We start from the raw sequence: 10,921 nt of genomic DNA on the forward strand, positions 1-10,921 counted from the left end.
AGAATTAGGCCATTCCGCTCATCGAGACTGATCCAATTTTCCGCTCAGCCACAATCTCCTACCTTCTCCCGCTATCCCTCCATGCCCCGACCAATCAAGAATCTATCAGCCTTTGCCTTAAATGTTTACACAGACTAGGCCTCCACATTTGCCTGTGGGGCAACGAACTCCATGGATCCACCACTCTCTGGCGAAAGAAATTCCTCCTCACCTCCGTTTTAAAAGGACGCCCCTCTATTTTAAGGTTATGTCTTGTGGACTTAGACGCTCCCATCAAGGAAACATCTCCACATCTACTCTCTCTTTATCGAGGCCTTTCACCATTCGAGGTCACCTCTCATTCTTCTGAATTCTAGTGAATACAGGCCCAGAGCCATCAGACACACTGTTCAAACCTGGATAGCACCCCCCCCCCCGCATTAGGGTTAGGGTCACATTAGGGTTAGGGTCGCATTAGGGTTAGGGTTAGGGCCGCATTAGGGTTAGGGTCACATTAGGGTTAGGGTCGCATTAGGGTTAGTGTTAGGGTTAGGGTTAGGTTTAGAGTTAGGGCCTAACCCTTCCCTAACGTCAACTGTACGCTTTTCCTAGACGCTGCCTGGCCTACTTAGTTCCTCCGGCATTTTGTGCGCGTTGACCGAATTTCCTCTCCTTTCTTTCCCCTGTCAGCTACTTCCTTGTTGTCTGTTTTATCTCCTAGCAACTGTGTCTTCCTTTCCCGTCCTGCCTGGACATTCACATCGAGGCTGTCCGCGTCCCTGCCACTTCCTGGTTTACCGCAGGTGACCGACGATCCCGAACAACTGACAGCCCCTGCCTCCGACCCTGACGCTCCTGGAGCCAGTCCGGTCAGTGAGCCTCCGACAGCAACAGGTCCCCGCACCAGGACGAGCTGGGATTTCCTCTGCCCGCCATGGGCGATGAGCCAAAGCCGTGTGCGCCTTTCCGGAAAGGGGAAGAGGCTGCGAACGTCCCTCCAGACTCTGTCGCATCCGTGCCGCCTGTTCCAGCGGTGGAGGAGGAGGCGGCCGCTGACCCAGGGTCCCCCGGGGCCACCACCCCCGCACCGGCTACTGACTTCTCACATCTGTACCCGCCACTCCCGCGCGGGGAGTTTTCCCCCACCGTTGTCCCCCCGTCCGTCAGCCACGGCGCCCGCGACGAGTTTTTCGCCTTACGGGTGAGTCTGCATTGCTGCGTTCTGCATTGACTTGGGATCTGCTCTGCGTCTGGGTCCTGTACTCTGGTGTGGATTTGGCATTAGGGTTAGGGTTAGGGTCTGGGTGTAATGCGTCTGGGTCCTGTGCTCTGGTGTGGATTCGGCATCCTGCAGTGCGGATGGGTTAGGGTTAGGGTTAGGGTTAGGGTTAGGGTCTGGGTGTAATGCGTCTGGGTCCTGTGCTCTGGTGTGGATTCGGCATCCTGCAGTGCGGATGGGTTAGGGTTAGGGTTAGGGTTAGGGTCTGGGTCTAATGCGTCTGGGTCCTGTGCTCTGGTGTGGATTTGGCATCCTGCAGTGCGGATGGGTTAGGGTTAGGGTTAGGGTTAGGGTCTGGGTGTAATGCGCCTGGGTCCTGTGCTCTGGTGTGGATTCGGCATCCTGCAGTGCGTGTGGGCATCTCAGAGGCACCTGAGGGAGAAGAAGGTCTGAGATCTTGCTGCGCATGAGGAATATTTCTGCAGAGTTGGATCTTGGATCTTCTGAATCTGAATATTACAATGACCTATGCTGAGGAGGTAGAGACAGTGATGGAATCTTGCTGTGCACCCGGGCATCGTTTCTGTGTGGCATGTTCTCTCTATCTCTATCTTTCTCCTGGGGAGGGGAGTATCTCTGTGTTCTGAGTGAATGGTTATGGTCTCTGCCTCTTCCTCAGCCAGGGACATTGCAAACAGCGATCAGCGAGACTGAGAAAAAACTGACGGACGAAGACGGAAAAGTGGAGAGCGCCTGGCTTCTGGTGGAGTGAGTGAAGCCCAGATCTCACTGGAGCCGAGGGGGGAGGATGTGTCTGGTTTTGACTGAGGGAGACAAGTCTGGGTGTAAGTGGAGAGTGGGCGAGTGAGGAGAGGGGCTGGGAGATGAGGTGGGGAATGAAAGAAATGGTAGAATGGAGAGGAGACTGAGAGGAGTTGGAGGGGAGAGAGTGTAGAGGGAGAATGAGGAAGGGGGCGGGTAGATACACAATCGGGACCTGGGGAGTGCTATGGATGGAGGAGCCTCTGGGAATGTCCAATAATCCACAAAGGAGGCAAAGTTGGTGAAGGGGTTAGATGGTATACCAACCTTCATATGCCCATTGACATAGGAACAGAGTTAGGCCATTCACCCAATTGAGTCTGTTCCATTTTGGCTGATTTATTTTCCCTCTCAACTGTATTCTCCTGCCTTGTTCCCATAACCTATAATGCCCTTATTACTTAAATACTAATTAGCATTAGCGTTAAATATATCCAATGACTTGACCTCTACAACAGCCTGCAACAATGAATTCCACAGATGCACAACCCTCCGTCTAAGGAAGTTGCTCCTCCTCAAAAGGTCTGTCCTTCTATTCTGAGGCTGCACCCTTGTTTCTAGGCTCTCCCACCACTGGAAACATACACTGCATGTGCAATCCAACCAGGTCTTTCAATATTCGATAGATTTCAATGAGATTTCTTTGCATTTTTCTAAACTCCAGCAAGGAGAGCCCCAGAGCCATCGAACACTCGCTATATGTTAACACATTTGTTCTCGAGTTCGTTCTTGTAAACCACCCCAGGCACTCTTGTTTCTTACTTTCTTCCTTGGGCACTTAGCTGCCAGTGGAGCATGGGCCATCGAAGACCTCCGGTGTCCAACGTCTTTAAAGTCGATGGTACGGTTGGAGTTCATCAACGCTTCTACAATCCATTGCGTCCCCTGTACAGGGGATTATTTGCAGATCCCAAAACTGCTCACTTTGCTCCTAGTGAGGTCTCACCAATGCCAGATAAAGTTTCAGCGTTACATCCTTGCTTTTATATTCTAGTGCTCTGGAAATGAATGCTAACATTGCATCTGCCTTCCTTACTATTGACTCAAACTGCAAGTTGACACTTAAGGAATCCTACACTAGAGCTCCCTTTGCATTTCTGATTTCTGAATTTGCTCCCTGTTTAGAAAATAGTCTTTGCCTTTATTCCTTTTACCAAAATGAATGGCCGTATACCACCCTACGCTCTACAAAGCTGAGCTTTTGCATTTGCCTTCATTGCATTAGAAGTCCAGCTGTGGGGTCAGTGCTGGAAGTAGGTGAAAGTTCAAAGTTCAAAGTAAATTTATTAGCAAAGTATATACTTATACAACCCTGAGATTCAACCTCGTGGGCATCACAGTAAATACAAAGTATAGAACCACCCACAACAATATCGACAAAGAGCCAATGTGAAAAGATAAAAAAACTATACAAATGCAAAGAGAAAAATAAAACAAAGTATTAATAATAATAAATAATTAAGCAATAAATATCATGAACATGAGATGAAAAGTCCTAGAAAGAAAGTCCATAGTTTGTGGGAACAGTTCAGTGTGTGGGTGGATGAAGTTGTCCTCTCTGGTTCAGTTAGGCTGCAGGCAGGAGTCGGGAGTGGGTGAGGATGCGGCTCAGTTTTCAGTGGATGTTTAGGCTGTGTCTGGAGGTTGTATGCAGTGGCAGGCAGCTTCACCCCACTGCAAAGCTCCATCTTCAGGGAGCAACAGTGGCCGACACCTTTTCATCTTCTTGCCCCATCCAGAGTGGACCACTGGAACCGGGAGATCGAGCGACTGGTGCTGCTGACGCCTCAGGTCTTGCTAGTGTGTCACTACGACTTTGTGGGCCTGTACTGTCACCTGATGCTCCGGATTCCCCTTCACTACATCGACAGCATCACGGTTGGGCCATTCCAGTTCCCGGCAAAGTCCTTCAGCAGGTGAGGAAAGGCGAGGGGTCTGCAGCAGCCCTGCCACTGTGAAGGGTATGATCCTGTGGGCTTTGCAAGGGAAAAGCAAATGTCTGAACAGTGATCAGGGGCAAGACTTAGGCTGAGGATTAGACCTCTATCCATAGTTCGATGCCCTCCATTGATCTGGGGCAACCATGAACGTTGCATCCAATATGGAGAGGAGGTTGTTGCCCATGCAGCAGGCTCCCTTTCTCCACGCGGCCGGTGAACTCAAAGGAATTCCAGAGACCAATAAATTTGGCATAAGACTACCTTAGCCACTCCAGCTCTAGATTTTTCCCTCAGGGGTTTATTTCCAAAGCCTTTCCCATTAGTGGATGTAGCCACTCGGCAATGGAAGTTTGAGATCAGCGTTTTCCTTCCAGATGAGCTGCCAACCACAGCTGGTGAGCTACATCTGCCTGGAGCGACTGTTTTTAAGGCACCATTAACCCACTTTTCCCTTCCACCAGTCAGCAGAAATGGTTCTGTTGTGGTTAGCAGCTAAGGCACATGTGAATGCCAGGGGCTGGACTTGGTTGTCAGAGGCTATTGGAGACATATGCAATTGAGAGCATTTAATACCTAGTAGGAGCTTATCTGCACGGCACCCCCACCTCTACCAAAGCCCCCCACCCCCCAAACACCCTGGCTGTAACAACCTTAGGGAACCAAACTTTTGATCATAGATCTGGATTCATGAGGAAGAAGCTTGTTTACACAATTCCCACCCACCACAGGTGCAAAGGCGTGGAGAGGCTCAGCCCCTCTTCCATTAAACCAGAGGTCAGAGGACATGTACCAGGAGCAAAGCAGACTGATTTAATACCCACCCCTACCACACTTCCCGGTTCCTGAACCCGAGATCCATGGACAGAAAATAGCTCCTGGAACACAGACGGATTGGAATATTGAAAGGCCTAGGTACAGTGGAGAAGATGTTTCCAATTCTGCGTGAGTCTAGGTCCAGAAGGAACAGCCTCAGAATAGTAGAACATAGATGTGGAGGAATTTCTTCAGGCAGAGGGTGACAAATGTGTGGAATTTGTTGCCATGGAATGCTGTGGAGGCCAGGTTACTGAGTATTTTTAGAATGGAGGTGATAGTCAGTGCATCAATGTGGCAGGGAGAAGGCAGGAGAATGGAGTTGAGAGTGATAATGAATGTTGTTGTGATGGAAGATTTTAACTTTCCTAATATTGACTGACATCTCCTTAGTGCAAGGGGTTTGGATTGGTGGAGTTTGTTAGGTGTGTTCAGGAAGGTCTCCTGATGCAATATGTTGATAAGCCAACTAGAGGAGAGGTTGTACTTGATCAGGTATTGGAAAATGAACCTGGTTAGGTGTCAGATCTCTCGGTGGGATAGAGGTAGTGACTCTATCTCCTTCACCATAACATTGATGAGGGATAGGAGCAGACAGTTTGGGAAAACATTTAATTGGGGTGGGGGGGCGGAATATGATGCTATCAGGCAGGAACTTGGGGGCAGAAGTTCTCAGGGAACTGCACTGCAGAAACGTGGCAAATGTTTAGAGAACATTTGCATGGAGTTCTACGTAGGTAGAACTCCACTGAGGCAGGGGAAAGATGGTAGAGTTAAAAATCCATGGTGTACAAAGTATGTTGAAAATCTGGTTAAGAAGAAAAGAAAAGCTTATGAAAGGTTAAGAAACTAGGTACTGCTAGAGCTCTAGAAAATTACAAGATTGCTAGGAAGGTGTTTAAGAATGGAGTTAGAAGGGGCCAGAAGGCCTTGGTGGGCAGGATTAAGGAAAATCCCAAGGCATTCTACAAGTATGTGAAGAGCAAGAGGATGAGCCTTGTGAGAATAGAACCAATCAGGTGTGATAGTGGAAATGTGTGCATGGAGTTGGAGGAGGTAGCAGAGATACTTAATGAATACTTTGTTTCAGTATTCACCAGGGAAAAAGACTTAGGCAATTGTGGGGATGACCAGCAATTGAAATGCTTGAACATGTAGATATTAAGAAAGAGGATGTGCTGGAGCTTTTGGAAAGCATCAAGTTAGATAAGTCACTGGGACTGGATGAGATGTATCCCAGGCTACTGTGGGAAGCAAGGGAGAAGATTGATGAGCCTCTTGTGATGATCTTTGCGTCATCAATAGGGATGGGAGGAGTACCAGAGGATTGGAGGGTTGCAAATTCTGTTCCCTTGTTCAAGAAAGGGAGTGGAGAAAACCTAGCAAATTATAGACTAGTGAGTCTGACTTCAGTGGTGGGAAATTTGTTGAAGAAGATCCCGCGAGGCAGGATTTTTGAGCATTTAGAGAGACATTATCTGATTGGGGATAGTCAGCATGGCTTTGTCAAGGGCAGGTTGTGCCTTATGAGTCTGGTTGAATTCTTTGAGGATGCAATAAAACACATTGATGAAGATAGAGCAGTGGATGTAGTGTATATGGATTTCAGTAGTACATTTGATAAGGTTCCCCATGCAAGGCTCCTTCAGAAAGTAAGGAGGCATGGGATCCAAGGAGACCTTACTTTGTGGATCCAGAATTGGCTTACCCACAGAAGGCAAAGGGTGGTTGTAGATGGTTAGTATTCTGCATGGAGGTTGGTGAGCAGTGATGTTCCTCAGGGATCTGTTCTGGGACCCCTCCCCTTCATAATTTTTATAAATGATCTGGATGAGGAAGTGGAAGGATGGGTTAGTAAGTTTGCTGATGACACAAAAGTTGGGGTGTTGTGGATAGTCTGGAGGGTTGTCAAAGGTTACAGTGGGACATCAATAGGATGCAGAACTGGGCTGAGAAGTGGCAGATGGATTTCAACCCAAATAACTGTGAAGTGGTTCATTTTGGTAGGTCCAATTTGAAGACAGAATATAATATAAATAGGTGAAGGATCTGAGAGATCTTGGGGTCCATGTCCATAGGACATTCAAAGCTGTTGCACAGGTTGACAGTGTTGTTAAGAAGGCGTACGGTGTGTTGACCTTCATTAACCGTGGGATTGAGTTCAAGAGTCATGAGGTAATGTTACAGCTTTTCAAGACCTCGGTCAGACCCCACTTAGAGTATTGTGTTCAGTTCTGGTCACCTCACTACAGGAAGGATGTGGATTCTATAGAGAGAGTGCAGGAGAGATTTACAAGGATGTTGCCTGGATTGGAAGGCGTATCTTATGAGAATAGGTTGAGTGAACTTGGCCTTTTCTCCTTGGAGTGACGGAAGATGAGAGTTGACCTGATTGAGGTGTATAAGAAGATGAGGGGTGTTGAACGTGTGGACAGTCAGAGGCTTTTCACTGGGGATGAAATGGCTAACACAAGGGGGCATAGTTTTAAGGTGCTTGGAAGTAGGTACAGAGGAGACGTCAGGGGTAAGTTTTTCACACAGAGAGTGGTGGGTGTGTGGAATGCACTGCTGGTGGTGGTGGTGGAAGCGGATACAACAGGGTCTTCTAAGAGCCTCTTAGATAAGTACATGGAACTGAGAAAGATAGAGGGCTATGAGGGGTGATTGATAAGTTTGTGGTCTAAGGTAGAAGGAGATGAGTTATACAGCTCTCGTTACATGCTCGGGCAGTACAACTCTTTGAGTGATTATGCAGAAAGTTCAAAGTTAATAACTCATCTAACTTATCAATCACCCCTCATATGTGCTAGAGGAATTCTAGGCAGTCTCTGGGGTAGGTCACATGGTCGGCACAACATTGTGGGCTGAAGGGCTGTAATGTGCTGTAGGTTTCTATGTTCTATCTTTTCTGTGCTGTGCATCAGCCTTGGTGGAATGGTGGGGCAGAGCAGGGGGCTGAATGGCTGAAATCTGCTCCTGATGCCCTGATGGATTCACCTCCTCATGAATCCCGGCATCAGCATTTCAGGAGGACAGGCCCTGGATGATTAACCCCTTCACTTCTGAACTCAAGTGTTCTGGGGCAGGAACACAGGCCGACTTCATCCCTGACCATAACATGCTGGACAGGGATTGGAAGGAGGTTCTAGGGCAGAAACCCGTGCAGCCCTTCCTAACACGGAGGTCAGGAGACAGGAATCTGGAGCAGGAATTTTTACTGATCCACCTTCCCCCCTCCCCTTCTCTGGAGTCGGGAGCAGGAAATGAGCTGATCTCCCCTTCCCCATCCCTCAGAATCTGGCTGTCTATGTAGCAGACTTCCCACGTGAACTCTGGGCATGGACTGAGCGCTGGTTCACCTCCTCGCTCATTGAGTGGGGATTGTGGGAGGGGAGGGGAGAGGTTGCATCAGGGTGAACTGGTGAGGTTTCGTGCCTCACCAATTCCCCTTCTCCGAAGATCGTGGTAGAGTGGGTTGAGAGTTCCTGAGATCCCGGGAATGATGCCGTCTTGAGGTCGGGGGGCGGGGGAGATTCTAGACAAAGGGTGATCCAGCCAGGAGTTCCATGATGGATATGGTGAAAGATGAGGGCACATTACAACAGCTGTGGAGGTGGAGGAAGGCTACAGCTGTAGTCCCTGGTCATCACCGGACCCTGACCCTCACCACAAAGACTGTGTGGCGGCTGTCCATGTGGGAGTCTGCCCACGTCACGCACAGGAGCATTCCATTAAAGGATTAATATTGTGAGAATATAACTTCCGACTCGAGTGATTGCACTACTGTCTACGTAAAGGGGGTGAGTGTGTGTGAGAGAGAGAGAGCGAGACAGGAGACAGACAGGCACACGTTGCGTGTGCGGTGTTGAAGTATATCTAGGGTATGGGGGTGATGTGGGGAAGGCACAAGGTTACAAGTGAATGCGAGGGGTACCTTGAATGTCAGCTGATTGTGCTGCCCTTTGACCCCAGGCGTTCCGGTCTCGGCTTGCGGATCCAATGGGACAAACTGCGGGAGCCCTCCTTCCGTTCCCGGTGGAATCCATGGTCGCGGGATCTGCCGTTCCTCATTCTAACAGAACATCCCGGGGCAGAGAGGAAGCACGAGCTGTCCTCCTTCTGCGAGGTGAGGTGGGGGAAATATCGCAGAAGAGGAGGGAGGCAGGAATAGCATTGAATGGGGGGAAGAAGAAGAGGAGGGTAGGAGTGAGGAAAGAGGGTGGAGGGAGGGGTGATGGATAAGAAAGTGAACGGTGTAATTGGGTGATGGGGCAGGGAGGACAGATGGAGAGAAGGGAGAGAAGAACAGGTGGAGATGAGAGAGGAACGCATCAAAGTGACAGAGGGATGTTGAGAAGATGGAGGCAGGGGGACTGGGGAGTGAGAGTATCTAGTCAGGGTGAAGTGAGTGAGGGGGTGGAAGGGGCCTCGGGAGGACAGAAGGAAGGAGGGCTAGAAATTGTGGATGTGGCAGAGGGAGGATGGTGGGAGCAGATGGAGAATTAACCGGAGGGGAGAGGGTATGTGGACTGTGTCGGGGGCGTGGAGAGAAGCAGAGTTGAGAAGGATGTTATAGGAGAGAGCGCAGTGGGAGGGAGTTGGTGGGCTGGGAGAAGAGAGAAGGAGGTTGCACAGAAGGTGAGCTGAGAGCAGAGTCCTCTCAATCCTAATCTACCTCTCAATCCTGAACCACTTTAAACTACGTTAAGCTTTGTATCCACTCAGTGGCCATTTTATTCGTTATCTTCTGCACCTTGTGTGTTTGTGGTCATCTCTTTCCTCCGACCTCACTCCCTTTCACCTCCGTCCTACCCCAACTTTCCTCCATGCCGTTAAAATCCTGCACCTCCTTATGTCTCATGGCCTCTCTGATCTCACTAGGCCTTACCAGGTTGACCACCCCTTGGCCTAGCCACTCTCCAGCACCCGCACGCCCCTCCCTTCCATCTAACCCTCAGCTGGCCACCCCTCCCTTTTCTCTATCCCCAGCTGGGTTTCCCACCACTCTCTTCCACCATTGGCCTCCCCTCCCCTTCTCCCGACCTCCCACCACCCCTCCCCATCCAGTCTCCAATCCACCTGGACCACCAGACACCTCCCATTCTCACATCTCCTATGGCAGCAACTACCCATCCCTCTCTCCTCACAGCATCCTCTGCCTCCTACTTGCCCCACTCCATCCCCACACACTCCCCCTTTTCCCTTTCCACCTCTTACCCTCCAAGAGCTCCTCGCACTCTACCAATCCCCATTCTCTCCGTCACCCTTCTCTCCTTCCATCACGCCCCATCTCACTCTCCTCCTCTCCTACCCCGCAGATGCAGCGCTTCCGCACCGAGCTGACGAGCCTGGCGCTGACTGCGCACCAGAATCGGCCCCTCCCCGGCCGTGCCAATGGCCCCCTTCTGCTGGAGAAACCGATCCAGATGGAGACCTTTCTCGGCCTGGTATCTGCCTTAAGCAACTGGTCACAGCTGGGTTACTCCAAACCCCGTGGGCTCTTTGGCTTCTAGGAGTCACGGCAGCCCGCTGTCAGCACCAAAGTACAGCCGGTGGGCTCCTTATTAACTCATAAAGTGGACACCGAGTGTGTGTTCATGGTCTTCTGCTGCCACAGCGCATCCACTTCGAGGTTAGGTGTGTTGTGTGTTTAGAGATGCTCTTCAGCATAACATCGTTGTAGTCAGTGTTTATCTGAGTAACTGTTGGCTTCCTGTCAGCCTGAACCAGTCTGGCCACTCTCCTCTGACCTGTTTCATTAACAAGGCAGTTTTGCCCGTAGAACACCTGCGCTCTGGACGTGTTGGTTTGTTTGTTTTCCGCACCATTCTCTGTAACCTTTGGAGACAGGGGATCAGATTTTCCTTGTACTGTATTTTGTATACCTGTATTGTATTTCTGCATCCATTAATAAATAAAATGAAAAGGAATCTGATTTTTCAATTTTCATTCTAAATATTTATAATATGCATACTGTATTACAAAAATATTAGCAGTGGTGCAGAGCAATAACTCTGAGCTGTAAATCAATGTTAGAGTGGACGTTGATTCTGGTCCAGCTTGCAAGACAAGTTGATCACTGTTCAGAATCTGGAATAGAACCATAGAACCGTAGAACACTACAGTACAGAAAACAGGCCATTTGGCC

At 49.5% G+C, this 10,921-nt stretch overlaps 1 protein-coding gene across 1 annotated transcript; it reads left to right on the top strand.

The window, feature by feature from the left end:
• The first annotated feature begins 729 nt into the window (after positions 1–729).
• Positions 730–10,696, top strand: LOC134338698 (tumor protein p63-regulated gene 1-like protein). The gene is made up of 5 exons (XM_063034737.1): positions 730–1,180; positions 1,878–1,966; positions 3,760–3,936; positions 8,746–8,899; positions 10,092–10,696. The coding sequence occupies exons 1-5, from the start codon at positions 914–916 to the stop codon at positions 10,284–10,286; spliced, it is 882 nt and encodes a 293-aa protein (XP_062890807.1). The 5' UTR covers positions 730–913; the 3' UTR covers positions 10,287–10,696.
• Positions 10,697–10,921: the final 225 nt, after the last annotated feature.

This window comes from Mobula hypostoma, chromosome 28 (assembly GCF_963921235.1).
Source record: "Mobula hypostoma chromosome 28, sMobHyp1.1, whole genome shotgun sequence".
In the NCBI taxonomy this organism is placed as follows: Eukaryota; Metazoa; Chordata; class Chondrichthyes; order Myliobatiformes; family Myliobatidae; genus Mobula; species Mobula hypostoma.

What these genes read in the sequence shown, in the direction of transcription:
- LOC134338698 (XM_063034737.1), top strand. Translation starts at nt 914, where the DNA reads ATGGGCGATGAGCCAAAGCCGTGTGCGCCTTTCCGGAAAGGGGAAGAG. An exon ending in ACGAGTTTTTCGCCTTACGG is followed by an intron (nt 1,181 to 1,877) that starts GTGAGTCTGCAT and finishes CCTCTTCCTCAG; the next exon opens with CCAGGGACATTGCAAACAGC. An exon ending in CCGGCAAAGTCCTTCAGCAG is followed by an intron (nt 3,937 to 8,745) that starts GTGAGGAAAGGC and finishes CTTTGACCCCAG; the next exon opens with GCGTTCCGGTCTCGGCTTGC.